The following is a 21,108-nucleotide window of genomic DNA, read 5'->3' on the forward strand; positions in this document are numbered from 1 at the left end:
TTTTTGTTATCCATGTTTCATTCAATAGCATATTATTTAGTCTCCAGGTGTTGGAGTAATTTCTGTTTTTTCTTTTGTCATTGATTTCTATTCTCAGTCCATTATGATCTGATAGAACACAAGGCAGTATCTCTATTTTTTTTGCATTTCCTAAGGACTGCTTTGTGGCATAACATATGGTCTATTTTCGAGAAGGTTCCATGTGCTGCTGAGAAGAAAGTGAATCCACTTGTTGATGGATGGAATATTTTATATATGTCTACTAAGTCTAGGTTATTGATTGTGTTATTGAGGTCTATGGTTTCTTTGGTTGGTTTTTGTTTGGAAGATCTATCTAGTGGTGACAGTGGTGCATTAAAATCACCCAGAATTATTGTGTTGTGGTCTATGTGATTCCTGAAATTGAGAAGGATTTGTTTGATGTACAGGGATGCATCATTGTTTGGGGCATAAATATTTACTATTGTTATGTCTTCCTAATTTATGGTTCCCTTAAGCAGTATGAAATGTCCTTCTTTATCCCTTCTGACTAACTTTGGTTTGAAGTCCACTTTATCTGATATAAGGATGGAAACCCCCACTTTTTTACTGAGTCCATGTGTGTGGCAGGTTTTTTCCCATTCTTTCACCTTTAGTCTGTGGATGTCTTTTTCTATGAGATGAGTCTCTTGCAGGCAGCATATTGTGGGTCTCTCTTTTTAATCCATTCTGCCAGTCTATATCTTTTGATGAGTTTAGACCATTACCATTCAGGGTTATTATTGAGATATGATTTGTATTCCCAGCCATTTGGCTTATTTTTGGTTTTTAAGTTGGCTTGGTTTCTCCTTTGAGTGGTTTTTCTCTAAGGTAGTTCCTCCCTTTGCTGTCCTCCACTGTTGTTTTGCATTTCCTCCTCATGGAATATTTCATTGAGAACATTCTGTAGCGCAGGCTTTCTATTTGTAAATTCTTTTAACTTTTGTTTATCATGGAAGGATTTTATTTCATCTTCAAATCTGAAGGTTAGTTTTGCTGGGTATAGGATTCTTGGTTGGCAACCATGTTCTTTCAGAGCTTGAAACACGTTGTTCCAGGCCCTTCTAGCTTTTAGAGTCTGGGTTGAGAAGTCTGCTGCTATCCGTATTGGTCTCCACCTATATGTAATCTGGTGCTTTTCTCTCGCGGCCTTCAAAATCCTATCTTTATTTTGAATGTTAGGCCTTGGTGTGGATCTGTTGTGATTTTGTGCATTTGGTGTTCTGTAAGCCTCTTGTATTTGATTTTCCATTTCATTCTTCAGGTTTGGGATATTTTCTGATATTATTTCATTGAATAGGTTGTTCATTCCTTTGGTTTGTATCTCTGTGCCTTCCTCAATCCCAATAATTCTTAAATTTGGTCTTTTCATGATGTCCCATAGTTCTTGGAGATTCTGTTCATGATTTCTTACCATCTTCTCTGTTTGGGCAACTTTATTTTCAAGATTAAATATTTTGTCTTCATTGTCTGAGGTTCTGTCTTCCAAGTGGCCTAGTCTTTTGGTGATGCTTTCCATTGAGTTTTTATTTGGTTTATTGTTTCCTTCATGTCAAGGTTTTCATTTTGGTTTTTTTTTTTTGAGAATCTCTATCTTTTGTTGAAATGATTTTTGCTTCCTGCAGGTGCTCTTTCATCTTATTGGTATTATCATTCATTGCCTGCACTTGTTCTCTAATCTCATCCTTTGCTTCGCAAATCATCTTAATCATGTATAATCTGAAGTCATTTTCTGACATTTCTTCTAACATAATGTCATTGGATTCTATTAATATAGAATCTAGATTTGCTTGGATCATTTTCTTCCCTTGTTTTCTCATGTTGTTCATGTATCTTCTCCTCTAGCAGTGCAGATCTGGGTATTGCAGATTTCCCCCTATAGGTTTATAGTGTCCCTATAGGTTTCCAAAACCCTTTCTTTAAGGGGAGATCAATATTAGCAGTGCCCAATTCAGACACTATGCAATCCTAAACCAAATAGCCCCTATGAGGACAATAACACAATTGTCATAATAAATGGAATGAGTTCAAATATTATCTTCAGTAAAACAAACAAATTTGCAATAAGGTCTGCAGTTTCAAATGGAGGACAGAGAGGATGCAGAGGGATGTAGAATGTGGCTGTTAATGGGATAAGAAAAGAATATACAGAAGTTCTAGATTAAAGAAAGGGTGAGAGTGTAATCAAAAGAAATTGGATGTTAGCATGCAGAAAAGGGAGAAAGAGACTCTGAGGGAATAGGTAAACAAAAGGAAAAGAGAGCAAGAAAAGTAAAGCAATAAAAACTTAAAATTTTTCAATAAGGAGAAAAAAGAAAATCTACAGTATAACAGTCATATAGTAATGAAACCTCCCAGTGTTCAGTAGCCTGATGCATGAGAGGTACCTGACAATGAGCTTCAAGCCTCCAGCAGGCATCTCAGGATGGGTTTTACCCCACCTAAAGATTGGAGCTACCGCTTCCAGGATTATCCAAGATGGCCACTCTGGCTTCGAAATGTGTTGGCAAATGGGGAGCTGCAGCTCCGGGTGTGGCAGTGGTCAGCAGGAGGTCCTAGAGGCAGGATGCGGTTGGTCAGGCAGGGGTCCTGGAGGTCGGGTGTGTTTGGTGTGGTTGTGGGATCCTGGAGGCCGGATACAATCAGTCGGTCTGGGGTCCTGGTGATAAGGCACAGTCAGTTGGTCTGGGGGTCCTGGCGGCAAGAAGCAGTCAGTTGATGTGAGGGCCCCAGAGGCAGAGAGTGATCTGTCGGGCTGAGGGATCCTGGAGACGGAGCTCAGTCAGTCCAGCCAGGTGTCCTACGTGGCCTGGCTGTTGTCTCAAAATGGTGGCAGCCACGCGTAATCAAACCTGCAGGTACTGTAACAGTGAACTTCCAGGCAACAGCAGACAGCTGGTGCTCCACTGGGGGTCGGCAATCAGTTTGCTGACTGTTGTCGGACAATCGGGAGGTGAACCTCGTGTGCATTGGGTGATGGATAGGTGTAAGGCAGGCGATGGACAGGCGAGAGGCAGGCAAATGGCAGATGATAGGTGCCTGACAGTGAGCAATCAGGAAACAGATATCCTCTGCTGGAAACCGGAGTTACAGAGCGACAAGGAACGCAGCCTCCCTCTAGTCCGCCATCTGGCTTTTTGCCACTATCATAATTTTGTGGCACATAATGAATTCTGTTCCTTCCTTCTACAGAAGAGTACTTGTTAAATATTCTACTACATGTAAATGGGATTACGTCTCTTTGCTTGCCTTGTCATCATATGATTCTGTCCTTAATTTATTCATTCATACATTCATTTATTCATAAAAGCACATACATCTTAAGTGCCTGCTTTTTTTCCAGGCATTATATTGGACAAAAAGAATAATCCTTGAATAAGACAAATCCCAAACATGTCTTAGGAACTTGGACTCTTTTGGGAAAGGCAGGCATTGACTAAATAATTAAGAGAATACAAGAAGGGTCCTGACCAAGATGAGGGGCTGCAAAAGACCTTCTGAAGAACATAATGTTAAAGCCTGAGTCACAGACCCTTTGCAGAAATTTGATGAAAACTATGAATGATTCCTGTAGAAAAGTTTTTGAATTTCGTAGTTTTTGATAGAGTTCATGGACCCTAAAGCCCATTCGTGGGTTCCAGGATACTAACCCCTCTATTAAGGTTTCAGGCATGCTTTTTAAAAATGCACTGGTCCACCTTACAGAACCTTTAATTATGAGCAAATAATCCAGAAATGGACAAAGAGTTCCTTTTAAAGAAATAAGCATTTCATACACATGCAGTTTTTTAAAAATAACTTTTTCATTCTCCTAAGGAAAAGGAGACTTTTATAAATCTGGCAAAGTTCATAGGTCTAGATCAAAAGATTATGGACCTGAATAGTCATTGCCATGCCAGTTGACTTGACTTCTCAAGTTAACATAAGAATATAGCTGTAGTTGAGCTAGTTGAAAGAAAAGGGGAAAAGTGCCCATCTCAGCAAAAACAAATCTCTATTTAGGGTCTCTCAAAACAGATTGAAGGGCTGGGGTTGTGACTCAGTGGTAGGGCACTTGCCTCGCATGTGTGAGGCACTGGGTTCCATCCTCAGCACCACATAAATAAAATAAAGGTATTGTGTCCATCCACAACTAAAAATTTTAAAGAAACAGATTGAAGTTATTTGATCTCAATGTTTTACTTCACATATTTACATGAAAAATATTCTTCTTTTTTTTCCCCCACAGTGCTAGGGATCAAACTCAGTATCTCATACTTGCCAAGCTAATACTCTGTGTCTGAGCTACATCCCCAGCCCAATTTTTTAAAATTCTTGCATATATAAACACTACCCTTTTTTGAAGTGTTTTCACATCACTTTAGTTCATGTGCAGATATTCGTGTCATATGGTATAGCTCTTCCTCAAAAAATTAAAAATGGAATTACAGTATGATCCAATAGTTCTTCTGGGTTTACACTCAAAGTGAAGTTACAGCAGCTTATTCAAAGTAGACAAAAGGAAAAAGCAACCCAAGTCTCTTAATGAATGAGTACATATTCAAAGTGTGGTATTATACAAAAAAAAAAATTGATTATTCAGCCTTTAAAAGAAAGGAAACTCTGATTAATGCTGCCAGTGAATGAAATTTGAAAACATTATACTCAGTGAAATAAGCCCATCACATAAGAACAAATGCTCTATGATTCCACTTTATGAGGTATCTATTGTCGTCAAATTTGTGGAGACAGAAAGCAGAAAGGAATTGCCATGGGTTGAAAAGGAGGAAATGGGGAGTTACTATATAATGGATAGGGAGGTTCAGTTTGGGAAGATGAAAAAAAGGCCTGGAGAGAGATGATAATAATGGACATCATCATACAGCAGAGCTAGTATACTTAATGCCAGTGAACTGTATACTCGAAAATGGTGAAAATGGTAAATTTTAGGTTATTTTACCATAATAAAAATGTCAGCTATAGTTCATAAGGATGATTAATGACATTTATATAAAATAGAGATTTATTAAATATACTGACATCATAAACTCATATTCTAAAAGATGGATTCATTTTTAGTATTATTTTTAATAATATAAATAAAACATGCAGTTGTGGCATCACAGGAGAGTTGGGAGCAGAAGCTCCAAACTTCAGTTCTTGTGTCCCTACAATAGAAAATTTAAAGTCAGACTTGAAAAGGCAAGCAATAGAATTTTATTATTTTACTGTGAGTGAAAGTATAGTAAGGCTCAAGTGGAGCACACTCTGGAGAGAATGGTTCACCTCCAAGAAAAGAACAATAAAGGAAACAATGCGGCTTCCAAGTTTATTACTGTTTGATGTCTGTCAGGAGAACTAGGTATCACCTTCTGCAGTCTTTATCAATCAAATGTTTATCTCCTCCTTCACCTAAGGGTGGAGAGTTTTTGACCCTAGATTGTCCTTTCCAGAACTGTAATGGTGACCATCCTATTCAATACCAGTCAGTTCTATGTTAATGCAGGTTCTGGGGTCAATGATCAGGCAGACTTCATCTTAGTGTACCTGCACTATTAATGAAATTTCCCTTCTGAAATAGATTGAGAAACCTATGGCCATAAATCCTAACTTCACATGACCTTAACAGACCCTTCCAAAAGTTAGCCCCATTGATCTTTCTTTTTTGACATATTTCTTAATTGACTCCCTTTGTATCTACCTGCTTATTCTCAAGGTTAGTACACCTTTTTTCTTCTATAAGTTACTTGATTGTTCATCAAAGGCAATTTCAAAGAAACCTTTGATCCTGCTATGCTATGGTTCATATTTCACTACTCATTACTAACTGCTACCTAACATTTCCCCCATCAAGGATTGGAGAACCTAAATCATATAGGGGATTAGGGGCAATGAAATCAAATCTACTTCCTGCTAATTAGGGCCATAGGCCTATAAGGGTGGTAACTACGTTTGTTGGAATTTATAAACTCAAATAACTCTCTTTTTTGTATTAACAGGAAAATCAAGAGGATCTAGGCCTTTGGGAGGAAAAATTTGAAAATTTTGTGGATGTAAAAGCTAATGGTAAATTGAAACTGGTCAAGCTTCAAAATGGCTAAGTACCTACCTAAAAGTTCTGTGAATTTTGGCACCTCAAACAAGTGATTTTTGAAAGTGAACAGAAATCTCAAATTTCTGTCCTCTATCCTTCAGTGATGCATTGCAATAAAGAAATGGTGATTATATGCTTTTAGGGGGAAATATAAGAAAAATACAGGCCCTGTGGAAGTGCCTATGTCAGTATGTGGCTATACTGTCCAGTTGATAAGCAGCTACAAATTCTGCATTCTATTTTTATGAGATTCAAGCGATGAGAAACCAAATTATAGAATTTATCAGCTTCAACATTCCAAGGCAGTTCTTAACCTTTTCCAGGTTTTCCCATCATTCACATGGGTGTCATGTGCCCATCTGTGACATTTCTCACTAGGCGTAGTGATGGGGTTAGAGAAGGAGAGTGAGTCTATCTCTTAGGAGATCCCTTTAAGATACATGGTCATATGTAGTTAGAAAACACTCATTTTCCCCCCTCATCCCTGCCTATAGAATAACAAACCTTCCCTAACTCCTTGAGAATCCTTGTTCTAGCTGTATATTATACAGCACGGTATAATTATTAGGGCTGACAGAATGCTCAAAATTTATATGAATTGGTATGGTTCTGTCTCTCCTTTCTGTGACATCATAATCTTTTTTTACTTTCTCTTTAGCATCTTTACCCCCAAAAAATCCTATAAGTGATATGTAAAATACTTTAACCTAAGTATTAATTTAAGTAAAGTTTGTCTCCTACTTATTTATACTTTTATCTCTAAACTATTGTTAATTAAAGGACTGTTTGGTTAAAGGAAATTTATATACCTACAATCACAGGGAAGTAGAATTTTGAGGAATTAGGAAAGGAGTTGACATTACAGTCCCTATAGACAGCCACAAAGTTGGCAGTAAGAATAAGTTAATCAGGTGGAAGATATCTAGTCATCCATCTAGCAGATATTAAAAATGTCCAATATGTTTTGCATTCTAAAACAAATAAGTATGCAATATATTTTAGAAATATTTTGATTAAGAAAAAATCTAAAACCTCATAACCATGTATTTTATAATAATAAAGGGATTTATTATAAATGAAGACAGAGAATTTCAGCACACAGCTAGGGCAACATAATAAGTGACCATAGCTTTGTCTTGTATATGCATTTTTGTTTCCCAACAATACCTGAATATAACATCTTACAGAGAGTCATTACAGAGCATTTGCTGATTGATCAGCACAAGTTCTTTCTACACCTGGTCTAGTTGTCTTGTTACACCATTGTTAACTGAATCTCCTTAATTGTCAGTCCTGTTGAGAAGCAAAACTCAGTTGGTATCCTGGGCTTTACAGGTCCTACCTCCATTGGTTTGGATTTCTCCTTACATGGATTTGAACATCTCTATGGGATCCCACAACATGCAGAATCACACCAACTTAAAAATACTGGGTATGTGAAAATAAGAATTCTTACAGGAGGCTCTGGTTTGATATTACTTGTGAAGTTTTAAGAACCTTCTTTGAATGATCATGCAGAGGAATAGTTTTCAATTTTCTCCTAAAAATAGCTAAGTGTACAAACTATAATATTGAACCTAACAATATAGAAGAAGTAAAGATTGGAAACTACTGCAGTCAAAGTTGGGGAGAGATCTTTATCTCTACGTTTCATGTTCACCCTAAAGGCCTTTTTGTAGAGCCCTAGGAAAATAACTGTGAAAAATCACTGACCTAGAAAATAGCATTTACTCTAAAGGGGATAGTGAGACAGAAAATGGCATCTCATATAACCTCTGATTCCCTGGGGAAGGTCATTTCAGGTTAACACTAACAGACATTCACCAGAGGCATCAGTCTAGGAGGAAACAAAACCAAAGAGAAACAGAGTCTAATCAAGATTGCAAGGGTCAGATATTGTTTATTTAACAGGCATAGTGATAAGTCCATCAGAAACTGTGCTACTCTCTTAATCTCCAGGATATGTAAAGAATTCAAAAAAATTAACACCCCAAAACAAATAACCCAATTAATAAATGAGCAAAGGAACTGAACAAATACTTCACAGAAGAAGAAATACAAATGGTCAAAAAATATATGAAAAAAAATCTTTAACATCTCTTGCAATTAGAGAAACACAAATTAAAACAACACTGAGATTCCATCTCACTCCAATCAGAATGGCAGTTATCAAAAATGGCAATTATCAACAACAAATGTTGTTGAGGATATGGGGAAAAGATACACTCATACATTGCTGATGGGACTGCAAATTGGTGCAACCACTCTGGAAAGCAGTATGGAGATTCCTCAAAAAACTAGGAATAGAACCACCATTTGACCTGGTTATGCCATTCCTAGGTATATATCCAAGGAGTTTAAATCAGCATGCTACAGTGACACAGCCATATCAGTGTTTATAGCAGCTCAAATTACAATAGCTAAGCTATGGAATCAACATAGGTGCCTTTCAACAGATGAATAGATAAAGAAAATGTGGTATATATACACAAGGGAATATTTCTCAGTCATAAAAAGAATGACTTTATGACATTTGCTGGTAAGTGAATGGATTTGGAGACTATCATGCTAAGTGAAATAAACCAATCCCAAAAAAACAAAGGGCAAATGTTCTCTCTGATATGTGGATGCTAACACACAATGGGGCAGGAGAGGGTGGAATAGAAGTTGAATGGATTAGATAAAGGGGAAGGAAAGGAAGAGAGCGGGGAAAGACAGTGGAATGAATCTAACATGACTTTCCTATGTACGTATATGAATACATCACAGTGAATCTCCACGTTATGGACATCCACAAACTGGGATCCTAATTAGTATAAGACATACTCCATGTTTGTATAAATATGTCAAAGTAAAACGCTACTATCATGTATAACTAAGAAGAACAAATAACATTAAAAAAACTGTGCTACTCTCATACTAGCCTAATTCTGTGCCCCCACCCCAGTCACTTCTTGATCTTTCCCTACCAGCTCTGTGGAAGTCTATTAGGACACTATCCTTTTGTTTTATCTACAGAAACTTAACTCTCAAAATTTGTCAGTAGATGTGTATTGTGCTTCCTAGTGGAGGATTCACAGGATACTGTCCTCTCACAGAGATATTTAGAAAAGAGATCTGAGATATGGGCTTAGGTGTGCCAGTTGTCACAGGAGGGGGTGCCAAAGGAATCAAAAGAGGGGGACCACATTCATCCAGGTTATGTCAGGAAATATTTAGGGAAATGGTAACTGTTAAGTCTTGGGAGAATAATAGGACCTAAGTGTTTGCATGGGAAAACGGAGAGTGGAGCTATCCTATTCATTAATTATACATTTGTAATGGTAATTGATGATAACCCTCATTTATGTTTCAGGGATGGAGATGCTTACCGTCTTTATAACCTGGATGTCTATGGATATAAAATACATGACAAAATGGGTATTTATGGCTCAGTACCTTATCTCCTGGCCCACAAACTGGGAAGGACTATAGGCATTTTCTGGCTGAATGCCTCAGAAACACTAGTGGAGATCAATACACAACCTGCAGTAGAGGTAAGCTATGGATCATGATTGTATGTCATACTTACTGAAGAAATAAAACCACTGCATTGGAATCTAGCTCTTTTCTTTGTAGTTACAGTTTTTTGCCACCAAAAGCTTTAAGTGTAATCAGCACTATCTAAAGGAATGGATTTACATACAATTGGATATTAGAGTTTAGAGGAAATTTCTCAGATTTTCATTCCATTTCCTTTTCAGTATACACTAACCCAGATGGGCCCAGCTGCTGCTAAACAAAAGGTCAGATCTCGAACTGATGTGCGCTGGATGTCAGAGAGTGGGATCATTGATGTTTTTCTGCTGACAGGACCTACACCTTTTGATGTCTTCAAGCAGTACTCCTACCTTACAGGTATTTGCATGTAGAGGTGCCATTTTATAGTTCCAGTATGTTTCCTCTATCCCATGTATCATCAGTGTAAGTTAATATTTGTTGCACATTATTTAGAACTTATAAGCAACTTACCTAAGCATTTTTAAGTAGCAAGTATTCCCCTTCCCACCCTCATACCATTTAACACAGTTAAAAATTATACTGGATCTAGAATTGTCCCCTCTTTTTTTTTTTTTTTTTTTTTTTTTTTTTGGTTTTATAGATTTATTTTCAAAGGGCAGTACACTTAGAGAATTTAAATACAAGTCCAGGAGAACTTCTCTGTCAGTCAGTGATGACGCCAGAATGGGTTCTCACTTCCACACACTCACCAGGATCATCTGAGTCCTCTCTCGGTGAGGAAAAGGGGTCTGATATTTTTCTGATTTTATTTTATTCGTATACATCCTTCTTATCTACAATGTAATCAACAATTTCTTATGGACACATTAACTTTTCTGCATCTCTATCAGGAATTTCAAACCCAAATTTGTCTTCCATAGCCATGATAATCTCCACTTGTTCCAAACTATCTAAGCCCAGGTCTTTCATGAAATGGGAATTTACCGAAAGCTTTTCTGGATCAATCTTGTCATAGAGTTTCAGGACATACAAAACACGGTCCCTGATTCCCTCTAATGCCCAAGGGGGTGCGTCACTATACTGGCGGCACAAATGTGTAACTTTCTGGAACCCGTGAGAGCACTAAGGCTGGCTGCGTAGTCCTGGGTCTCATCCGGTTCCCCGCGGGCCACAAAACGGTGTGAGCTGCCGGGCCAGGGCCGATGCGGGGACCGACTGAAGTAGAGCGAAGGCCACAGGAAGGTGGCGGACACAGACGGAAAGCACACGAGCCACCATGGCTATGCCGACCCAAGATGCACTGCCTAGAACTGTCCACTCTCTAATCACTAATACTCACCATCTACCCTCGTTGGCACATTTAGCCTCTGGGTATTATCTATCTCTAATTTAGATAACTAAGATTTCAAAATGAACTTTTCCATGCTTTCTTTTACATTAAAAGGTACCACTGGAATGCTGGGCATGGTATCAAATGCCTATAATCCCAGCAACTTCATGGGACTGAGGCAGGATTAAAATTTCAAAGTCAGCCTTTGCAAGGCCTTAAGTAACTCAAAAGAAAAAATGAAAATGGCTGGGATGTAACTCAGTAGTAAAGCTCCCCTGGATTCAATTCCCAGTAACAAAAAGAAAAACACGGACACACACACACGCACACACACACACACACACACGCACATTCTGGTTTTAGCAATAAAGCATTTTATCTTTAAAAGACTACAAGCTTAGTCTGGGAGTATAGTTTAGTGGCAGAGTACTTGTTTAGCATTAGCAAGACCCTGAATTCAATCCCCAATACCACAAAAAGAAAAGAAAAGCTATCGACTTTCTTTTGATGTCAGAAACAAGACAAGGCTGCCCACTTTCACCACTCCTACTTGGGAAGCTAAGGCAAGAGCATCACAAGATCAAAATAAACCTGGACAATTTAGTGAAACCCTGTTTACAAAGAAAATAAACAGGTATTCTACCACTGGGTTCAATCCTCAGTACTGCAAAATAATAATAATTGTTGTTGTTATTATGCCAGGGTTTAGATGTGGACCCTTTCAATCTTGAGAATTGTGTTGTTCAGTTCTGGAATACAATCTTATATTATTTCTTTCATAATTTCTTCCCCTCCTTTTCCTCTTACTCCTTTACAGAGTTTATGATCTCCTTTCCCTTTTTTGCCTATTTTCTAATCAACTTTCACAATTTTATCTTTTAGACCTTCCATTTATTCTGTCCTATTTCTAATGTCAAAGAGTACTTTTTTATTCTCTGGTTGTTCCTTTTTAATAACAACTCACGCTTGTTTTGTGCTATCCTATTCATGTTTTATGGATTCAAATCCTTTTTCATCTGTAGAAATACTGATAATGTTTTGATGGTTGTTACTTTGGTTCCTTGCATTGTCACTGTTTTCTCAGAAATCCTTTTATTCTATTTTTTTTTTACTTGGGTCCCTGTCTCTAATTTTGGAAATTTTACTCAAATGTGGCTCAGCGGAAGTTTTGTGTGCCTGGATGATCTTACATTCTAGTATGGGGGTGTGAGTGGGAATATTCTCCTGTCTTCTTGTATACTAGGAGGAGGGATGGGTTTCTTCCTCATCAGTATGCTTCCCTCAAGTACTCTGATGAGAGCTTTCCTGGCTCTCATCAGCACTTACCACCCCTCCCCTGCCTGCCACCTTCCAGTTTGTTTGTTTTTTTTTTTTAATTACTCTTTTTACCATACTGTTTTTATGTCTTTATTTGTTTTTTTTTATTTTCTTTACCCTGACTTTAGTAAGACTTTGGAGAACAAGATAAATGCAAGTGGGTGACAAAATGCCCTCCATAGTATCAGTAAACGGTTTGACAATAATGTCTTGACAGTTCTTCCTAACTTCAGTCTATTTCCCTTTAAGTCAGCTTCAACAGTGCTCCCTGACATGAGTTTTTAAAACAAAGATCAATTAAGGTTACATTTTGCCAAATTTTTATGGCTTTCTATAAGAGAATATTCAGAACTACTAGCCTGAACTAAAGGACCCTGTACAAACTGACCCTCTCCAGTTTTATCCTTATCGGCCTTACCCTGTAATACCCTGGAATATTTATTTTTTCCTAAGTCTGTCATGTACACATCTTCGTGTGTCTTCTATTCCCTATGCCTGGGACATTCTATCTGTTCTCCCTGTCAGGTATACTCCTATTTATTCTTCAGAATCCAAACCAGTGTTACCTGCTCTATGAAGCCTCTCAAGACCCCACACTTCACTCAAGGCAGAATTTATTGGCATCTTTATAGTCCCAAAGCCCTAGGCTGATACCTTTAATATAGCAGTTATACCTCAGTTCAAAGCAGTTTATTTATATGCTTGCTTATCACCCTAATTGTTACTTCCTTGAAAGTAGGGGCTATGTTTTCTTCTCCTTGATATTCTATGTAAAGTACCAAGCTCAGTGTTCAGTATCTTTAATACCCTTAGTACCCAATGGGGAAATGCTTACCAAATTAATAATGATTATGGTTATGGTAGTTGACTCAGTTCCTATCTTTGTCTTTAGGCACACAAGCCATGCCCCCTCTGTTCTCCTTGGGGTATCACCAGTGCCGCTGGAACTATGAAGATGAGCAGGATGTAAAGGCAGTGGATGAAGGATTTGATGAACATGATATTCCTTATGATGTCATATGGCTGGACATAGAGCACACTGAGGGCAAGAGGTACTTCACCTGGGACAAAAAAAGATTTGCAAATCCCAAAAGGATGCAAGAGATGCTCAGGAGCAAAAAACGTAAGGTAGAATAAGCCAACATTTTTAAACTTTTCATTACAAAGCTTTTTTTTAATCAAAATTTTTTAATTTTTACAGACTGCTTTTTGATTCATTGTTCACAAATGGGGTACAACTTTTCATCTCTATGGTTGTACACAGTGTAGATTCACACCATTCATATAATCATACATATACATAGGGTATTACTGTCTGTTTCATTCTATCTTTCCATCCCCCACCACTCCCACCCCATTTTCCTCTACACCATCCAAAGTTCCTTCATTCTTCTCTTCCCCTACCCCTACAAAGCTTTTTAAATTATTTTAAGTTTGTCTTGGCTCATCGGTAGAAGAAGACCATCTGATAAAAAAAAAAAGTCCACAAAAATAGTACCTTCAAGTGTAATTATAATTGTGATAACAGAAAATGAATGGTGAAAAGGTGGTGACTCCATCCATCCCTGCCTTAGTTGTCTATGTCTATAGAATGATGAAGGGGCCTAGCATTTTCAGTTCCATTTTTTTTGTGGCTACCCTGTCGTAACATGATGGATTCCCCACCATATTCAAACTTTTGTTCCAGTGTGAAAATTGATTAACGCTGTACATGTACCAAAAATGTATGAGAAAATTTATTACAAAATGAGGCCTTCTGGGGAGAACAGGGCTAGCTCCCAAGATGGTTTGAAATGAGAGAACAGGGTAGGGAGCCTGGCAGAGCTCTTAGGTGGCTGGAGGGTGGGGCTGGACTGTATCCACTCTCCAGGGTAAGGGTTCTTGCCTATGGGCTGGGTCTTGCATGGTTTGAACTTTCTACTGACACTGAAGGAAGGAGCACCAGGACTTCCCTTGTCAGCTTCCCCAATGTGGGCAGAAGGGTAAGAGGGAGTGGTGGGGCTTGAAAGTTCTTAACAGCCAAATATCAAAAATGGAGTCAGATTCTTTATTACATTCTTTTTTCTGCATGCTTCTCTGATGGACTCTGTCAGTCTGGCCAAGAAAAGAACTGATAGAAAATGGGGAGAAGGAGGAACCATCAGAAAGTGTATAGTGCTTCTTTCCTGTATGGAAGTGGTGGTGATGGTGTTAACAATAATAAAAAGAGGAAGAGAGAAAGAAAATGGAGAGAGGAGAAGGGGGTGAACCCCATATGCATCATATAAATGAATACAGTCCCTCTCCTTGATATTAAAGTTCCCTTTTCAACCCATTCCTTTGATCCTCAGACTTTTCACAGGTCTCTAGAACCAATCTTGTTTACTCTAAAATGGCTACTATTTGCTAAGTACTTACTATTGGGTAGATGGTATAATATGTTTTTATAGTCTTATTACCCCATTTTTCAGATAAAGAAGCTGAGGTTTAGAGTGATTTGGTAATTTGCACACAGTAGATTAGTAGCAAAATCAACTCTGGTCTGCCCGACTCTAGAAATTTCTGTCCTTAGAAGTGGTTGTTTTTGAGACCTCTGAACATTCAAGATGTGCTAGTGCTGAACAGAATGCAGAGATAAGCTCCTTAGGGTCTTCCAGCAAGTAGGGGAAAGGCAAGTGTACAATAACCACAATACAGGGCAGTAATATGAGATCCAAAGAAAGTTTGGGGTGGGAGTGGACCGAGAGGAGGAAAATTTTAACCTACTAGAAACGTCAGTCAGGGCTTTGTGTCACAGGTATATTGTAGGGGACCCCTGAAGAATGAGTCTCTAATTAGAGGATAAGGGAGAAGAGGGCAATGTAGCCAGAGGAGGGAGCATAGATGCATGTTTGAAAGCTGCACATAGGCTGTTTCGACAGAACAAAGCATGTGAAGGTTTGAGTAGTGGGGAATCTGTCCAGAGGGTTGGGCCTTATTATAGGGTTCTTTGAATGCATTTGGAGATATTAAAGGTTTTTTAAAAGGGGTTAATATCCAGAATTTATAAGAAATTCATACATCTTAACAAGAAGAGCAAAAATTTTTAAATGAGCAAAATTCGTAGCCATTTCTCCAAGGAAAATAGACAAATTGCCAACAAGCATATGAAAAGATGCTCAACATCACCAATCATTAGAGAAGTGCAAATCAAAACCACAGTGAAATACCACTTAACACTATTAGGAGGGCTACTGTTTAAAAAGTAGAAAATAAGTATTGGTGAAGATGTAGAGATTGGAACCCTGTGTACTGTTGACGGGAATGTAAAATGGTACATCTGCTTTGGAAAACAATATGGAAGTTTTTCAAAAAAATTAAAAATAGAATCACCATATTATCCAACAATTCTACTTCTGGATATATACCCAAAAGAATTTAAAGCAGGAACTCAAACAGATATTTGTATACCTATATTCATAGCAGCATTGTGGCGGGTGAGACCCGGGGCCCAGGGTTACGCCACGTGCATCTAAAGATGGCGACTGGCAGAGAGCAAACGGCGTCCTGATTATGCCTGGAGAGAGGCAGGAAGCGTTTACAATCAGCTGTATGATAATCAGTTCAGCTGCCTAGCACGTGGACAATATACTTTACATGTATGCTTGAGCGAGTGATCCTTGACCTTTAACAGGATTGGATGGACATATCTGGTTACAATTGCTTATGCATGAGATTGCTTATATATTGAGGGTGATATCTGAATAAAGCGGAAGCTGCTTCATGAACTTCTGAAGAGTACGTGTCTTTTGTCCCGCTGGTCGGGCCAAAAGAGCAAGAAGCAAGCCGCTTGAAGCAACCCAGGCTAAGAAATGGCGGTTTTCTGTAAGTGGTGGCCTGGACTGGGATCAGACGAGGATCAGACTGGAAATTGGTGAGCACTCAGATAAATAAAAGACAGTTTTGCTAGCGTAATTAACGAGAAGGTTTCCCTATTTGAGGAAACGGTTGCCTTAAGGTTTTAACGGAAGGGTCCCCTAGAGAGGGAGCGTAATGGAAGATTCTCCTATAGAGAGAATATATTGAAAGGCTGTCCCAAGAGACAGCAAAGGATGTCCCATAACAAATATGTGTAAGTTGCTATTTGTGTTACCTTTCCTTGTTTGGTTTCTGTTTGTTGTTGTTGTAGCGATGTGTACATTAGTTCGTTTCTGTCTGACTTCCAAAAAACCAAGATTTCAAAAACAGTTAAGAGAAGGGGAAAAGATATTAGAAACTGTAGAAAAAGAACAATCAAGTCAAACTTCTGAAAGAGAAAGTAGATGTTCAGACTCTGAGGAACAGGAGCAATCTGAGACAGAGCCGGAAAAGAAGTTACCTCAGTGGCATTTAACCCCTACCGCGCCACGCCCTCCGGTGTATAATCCAGATCATCACTCTTTTTCAAGTTGTAAGGGCACATGTACTTGCTGCACAGGGGAGGCCCCCAGACAGTGGGCTGATGTAGAATCTCGATCAGTGTTCCCAATACTCCCAATATTTGAAGATCAAAACAATCAGAGTTATCATCAAATATTAGATATAAAATTAGTAAAACAATTAAAAGAGGCAGTTATGTCCTATGGAGTACAAGCTGCATTTACCATTTCTTTATTAGAGAATGTCACAAGTCAAAATCTTACTCCGACTGATTGGGGTAATTTAGCAAAGTCATGTTTATCTGGGGGACAGTATCTTATGTGAAAGGTGGCTAACCAGGAGTTATGTTCTGATACTGCCCGACATAATGCAGTTGCGGGCAATCCTCAATGGAACCTAAACATGCTAATAGGCCAAGGACCATATGAAGGGCAAGGTAACCAGATTAATTTCCACCCTGGTGTGTATCAACAAATTAGTGCTGCTGCCACTAAAGCTTGGAGAACGCTTTCAGGTGCTGGTGATTGTCAAGGACAGTTATCTAAAGTTATTCAAGGTCATAATGAGCCCTATGCTGATTTTGTAGACAGATTGATTCAAACAGCAGGATGTATATTTGGAGATGTGGACCAGGCAATGCCCTTAGTCAAACAGCTTGCCTATGAACAGGCAAATAGATGGTGTAAAGAGGCGATAAGACCTTGGAAAAGCAAAGACCTTGGAGCCTACTTAAAGGCTTGTAGGGATATTAATGAAACTTTTATTCAAGGTCAGGTGATGGCTGCAGCGCTTGCACGGGGTCTTAGAGGTAATACCAGTTCCCGCCCAGGCCAACAGTGTTATCAATGTAAACAATTTGGACACATGAAAAAGGACTGCCCCCAAGGTTCTGTGCCAAAACTATGTCCCCGATGTAAAAAGGGGAAACACTGTGCAAGTGACTGTAAATCAACTAGAGACAAAGATGGTAACCCTTTACCTCCAAAAAAACAGGAATCAGGGCCCTTGGCCTCGGGGCCCACAAATATACGGGGCTATCCAGTCTGTGCCTTGGACCCATTACCCCTTGACTCCCCAATTAGACAAACAAGAGGAAGTGCAGGATTAGACCTCTGTGCCTCCGCCAGAGCAGTATTAACTCCAGAGATGGGAGTACAACCAATGCCAACTTCAGTTGTCGGCCCATTACCTAAAGGAACAGTGGGACTAGTTCTGGGGAAGAGTTCTTCTGCTTTAAAAGGATTAAATATTGTCCCTGGAGTTATAGACCCTGATTTTACAGGAGAAATAAAAATCCTTGCTTCTTCACCAAGAGGTGTAGCAATAATAGCTCAGGGTTATCGCATAGCACAGTTGTTTGTCTTACCCAGTTGCTATGATCAATATCCATCAAAAAATATTATTAGGGGAAATAAAGGGTTAGGTTCTACTGGCCAAAATATAGTCATGTTAACATGGGGTTTAAAAGATAGGCCTATGACAAAGTTAGTGATAGAAGGCAAAAGTTTTGAGGGCTTATTAGATACTGGGGCTGACAAAAGTATTATCAAAATTACAGAATGGCCAAAAGTCTGGCCACTTCAACAGGCAGATCAGACTTTAAGAGGATTGGGTATAGCTTCCAATCTTAACAAGAGTGCAGCCATATTAAAATGGAAGGATAAAGAAGGTCATAGTGGTACCGTCCAACCTTATGTCCTTGAACATCTCCCGGTAAATTTATGGGGGAGAGATATCATGGAATAGATGGATTTACATCTCACATCCGAGATCCCATACGGTAATCCAAAAGCTAATCAAATGATGTTAGCCCAAGGACACATATGGGGAAAAGGTCTTGGGAAAAATAGTCAAGGACCTACTTCACCCATTTTAGTTACTCCAAAACAAGATAGAAAGGGATTGGATTTTCATTAGGGGCCACTGAAGCAATTAAAATAACATGGAAATCTGATAAACCTGTCTGAGTCCCTCAGTGGCCCCTCTCAAAAGACAAATTAGAAGCGGCCCAGCAATTGGTTAACGAACAACTAGAGGCACGTGAAACCATCCACCTCTTCTTTCAACACACCAATATGTATAATAAAAAAGAAATCAGAAAAATGGAGGCTCTTACATGACCTAAGAGCAGTAAATTCTATAATGGAGCCCATGGGACCTATTCAATTAGGATTACCTACTTTATCGACTATCCCAGTTAATTGGCCCTCCATTGTAATTGACATAAAAGATTGTTTCTTTTCCATTCCATTACATCCTTCAGACACCAAAAGGTTCGCATTTACTGTGCCCTCACTTAATACTAGCTCTCCTATAAAATATATGAATGGATAGTCCTCCCTCAAGGCATGGCCAATAGCCCTACCATGTGTCAAATATATGTAGGCAAGGCTATTGAACCCATACTCCTAGCAAACCCTCAACTGTTAATCTATCATTATATGGATGATATTTTGGTAGCTCATAAGGAAAAACCTGTCTTAGAGAAATGTTATAATTCCTTACTAAAGTCACTTGAAAGATGGGGCTTACATATTGCCATTAATAAAGTACAAATCACAGACACCAAAAACTTCCTGGGATCTATCATAAATCAAACTATGGTTAAATCCGCAAAAATTACCATTCAGGTGGATGAGCTTAGAACTTTAAATGATTTTCAAAAACTTTTGGGTGATATTAATTGGATTAGACCTTACCTTCATTTACCCACCTCAAGTTTGGGCCCCCTGTTTGATATTCTTAAAAGTGATTCTGACCCTCTTTCTAAGCGAGTGCTTACCCCTAAGGCTTGAACAGCTCTCAAGCTTGTTGAAACAGCTATGGAAAAGGCTCATCTTGATCGGATTGACCTAACTAAGCCTTTATCATTCATTGTCTTGGCCACAAATAAGTTACCCACAGGAGTGTTTTGGCAAAAGGGTCCTATTCTATGGGTTCACATGAATTATGCCCCTAACAAGGTCTTAGCCTTGTTTACTGAATCTGTGGCAGAATTAATCCTTAAGGCGTTAAAAGTATCCCTTTCCACCTTTGGATCACATTCCTCAACTATCACTACTCCATATACTACTGATCAGATACAATATCTTATTAATAATTCAAATTCATGGGCTATAGTCTTTACTAGTACTTCTGCTGTGTTTGACAATGATTTGCCATCTGATCCTCTTCTCCAATTTTGGAGTCAACATCCTATAATTTTTCCTAAAGTCACCCGAAAAGAACCTATTACAGGAGCTACCCTTATATTTACTGATGGATCAAAAAATGGTACTATTTTTTGTGCTATTACTATAGATAATGTTACAGAAACATTGTTGTTTAATACTCTATCTGCACAACAAATGGAACTATTAGTAGCTATAGAAGTATTCAAAACCCACCATGAACCTTTTAACCTATTCTCTGATAACTGGTCTGATTTCCCTCACCTCCACTATTACTAAATATTTGCAAAGTTTACAAAAACTTATTTGGGACAGAAAAAATCCTTTTTTTATTGGGCATGTTCAGGCTCATACTGGCCTTCCAGGTCCTTTAAGTTTACACAGTGATTTAACAGACATGGCCACCAGAGACCCACACATCTTTAATATGCTTGAAAATGCAAAAACTTTTCATTCCAAATTTCATGTAAATGCTTCCACTGTACGCATACGCTATAAAATTACTAAGGCAACAGCTCGGGACATAGTCAAGTCTTGTGCTAAATGTGTTACACTTATTCCTAACCCCTCGTCAGGAATAAATCCAAAAGGGCTTCAGCCCAATCATATTTGGCAAATGGTTGTAACTCATTATTCAGAATTTGGAAAACTACAATTCATTCATGTGTCTATTGATACCTTTTCAGGATTTATTATGGCCTCTGCTCATACTAGAGAAAAAACCAAAGATGTAATAACATACTGTTTACACTCTTTCTCCATCCTAGGAGTTCCCAAACAAATTAAAACAGATAATGGTCCTGGATATACATCCCAGGCCTTTAAACAATTTTGTTCCACCTTTGATATTCAACATGTCACAGGAATTCCCTATAATCCTACTGGACAAAGCATTGTTGAGCGTGCCCATTTAACGCTTAAAAACATGCTTTATAAACAAGAAGGGGGAATAGGGGCATCATACAGATCCCCAAAAGACAAATTGTCTGTTGTCTTGTTCATTTTAAATTTTTTAAATCTTGATTCTGAGGGCTGATCGGCTGCTGACCATCATTCAGAGCCTAATAAAAAGCATCTACCTCAAGTGCTCTGGAAGGACATTCTATCAGGACAATGGAAAGGCCCAGATCCGGTATTAATCTGGACCCGAGGGTCTGTTTGTGTTTTCCCACAGGACGCACAATCACCAATTTGGATGCCGGAGAGATTGGTCAAGGCCTCAACAGAGACCCAAAAACAGGAAGAAGATGAGGAGGCTTCTCCCGCTGATGGTGCTGGCGAATTCTCGCCAAGTTAATGGAGGAGACTCGCATGAACTATGG

General features: G+C 38.7%; 1 protein-coding gene and 1 pseudogene across 7 annotated transcripts in view; one reads left to right on the top strand and one right to left on the bottom strand.

The window, feature by feature from the left end:
- GANC (glucosidase alpha, neutral C) overlaps positions 1-21,108 on the top strand; it is a 79,190-nt gene that overhangs the window by 26,512 nt on the left and 31,570 nt on the right. For all 6 annotated transcript variants that reach the window (XR_013761668.1, XM_079126129.1, XM_079126125.1 and 3 more), the window contains exons 7-11: positions 5,997-6,063; positions 7,427-7,523; positions 9,447-9,627; positions 9,835-9,988; positions 13,132-13,367. Coding sequence is in view for 5 of the 6 variants with exons in the window: in XM_079126129.1 (XP_078982255.1) it covers positions 5,997-6,063; positions 7,427-7,523; positions 9,447-9,627; positions 9,835-9,988; positions 13,132-13,367 (735 nt within the window). In the remaining variant the exon portion in view is untranslated. The remainder of the gene's footprint in view (positions 1-5,996; positions 6,064-7,426; positions 7,524-9,446; positions 9,628-9,834; positions 9,989-13,131; positions 13,368-21,108) is intronic.
- LOC306653257 (acyl carrier protein, mitochondrial-like) lies at positions 10,215-10,870 on the bottom strand (annotated as a pseudogene). The gene has a single exon. The product of its transcript is annotated as an acyl carrier protein, mitochondrial-like (transcript).

This window comes from Sciurus vulgaris (assembly GCF_902686455.1).
Source record: "Sciurus vulgaris genome assembly, chromosome: 2".
In the NCBI taxonomy this organism is placed as follows: domain Eukaryota; kingdom Metazoa; phylum Chordata; class Mammalia; order Rodentia; family Sciuridae; genus Sciurus; species Sciurus vulgaris.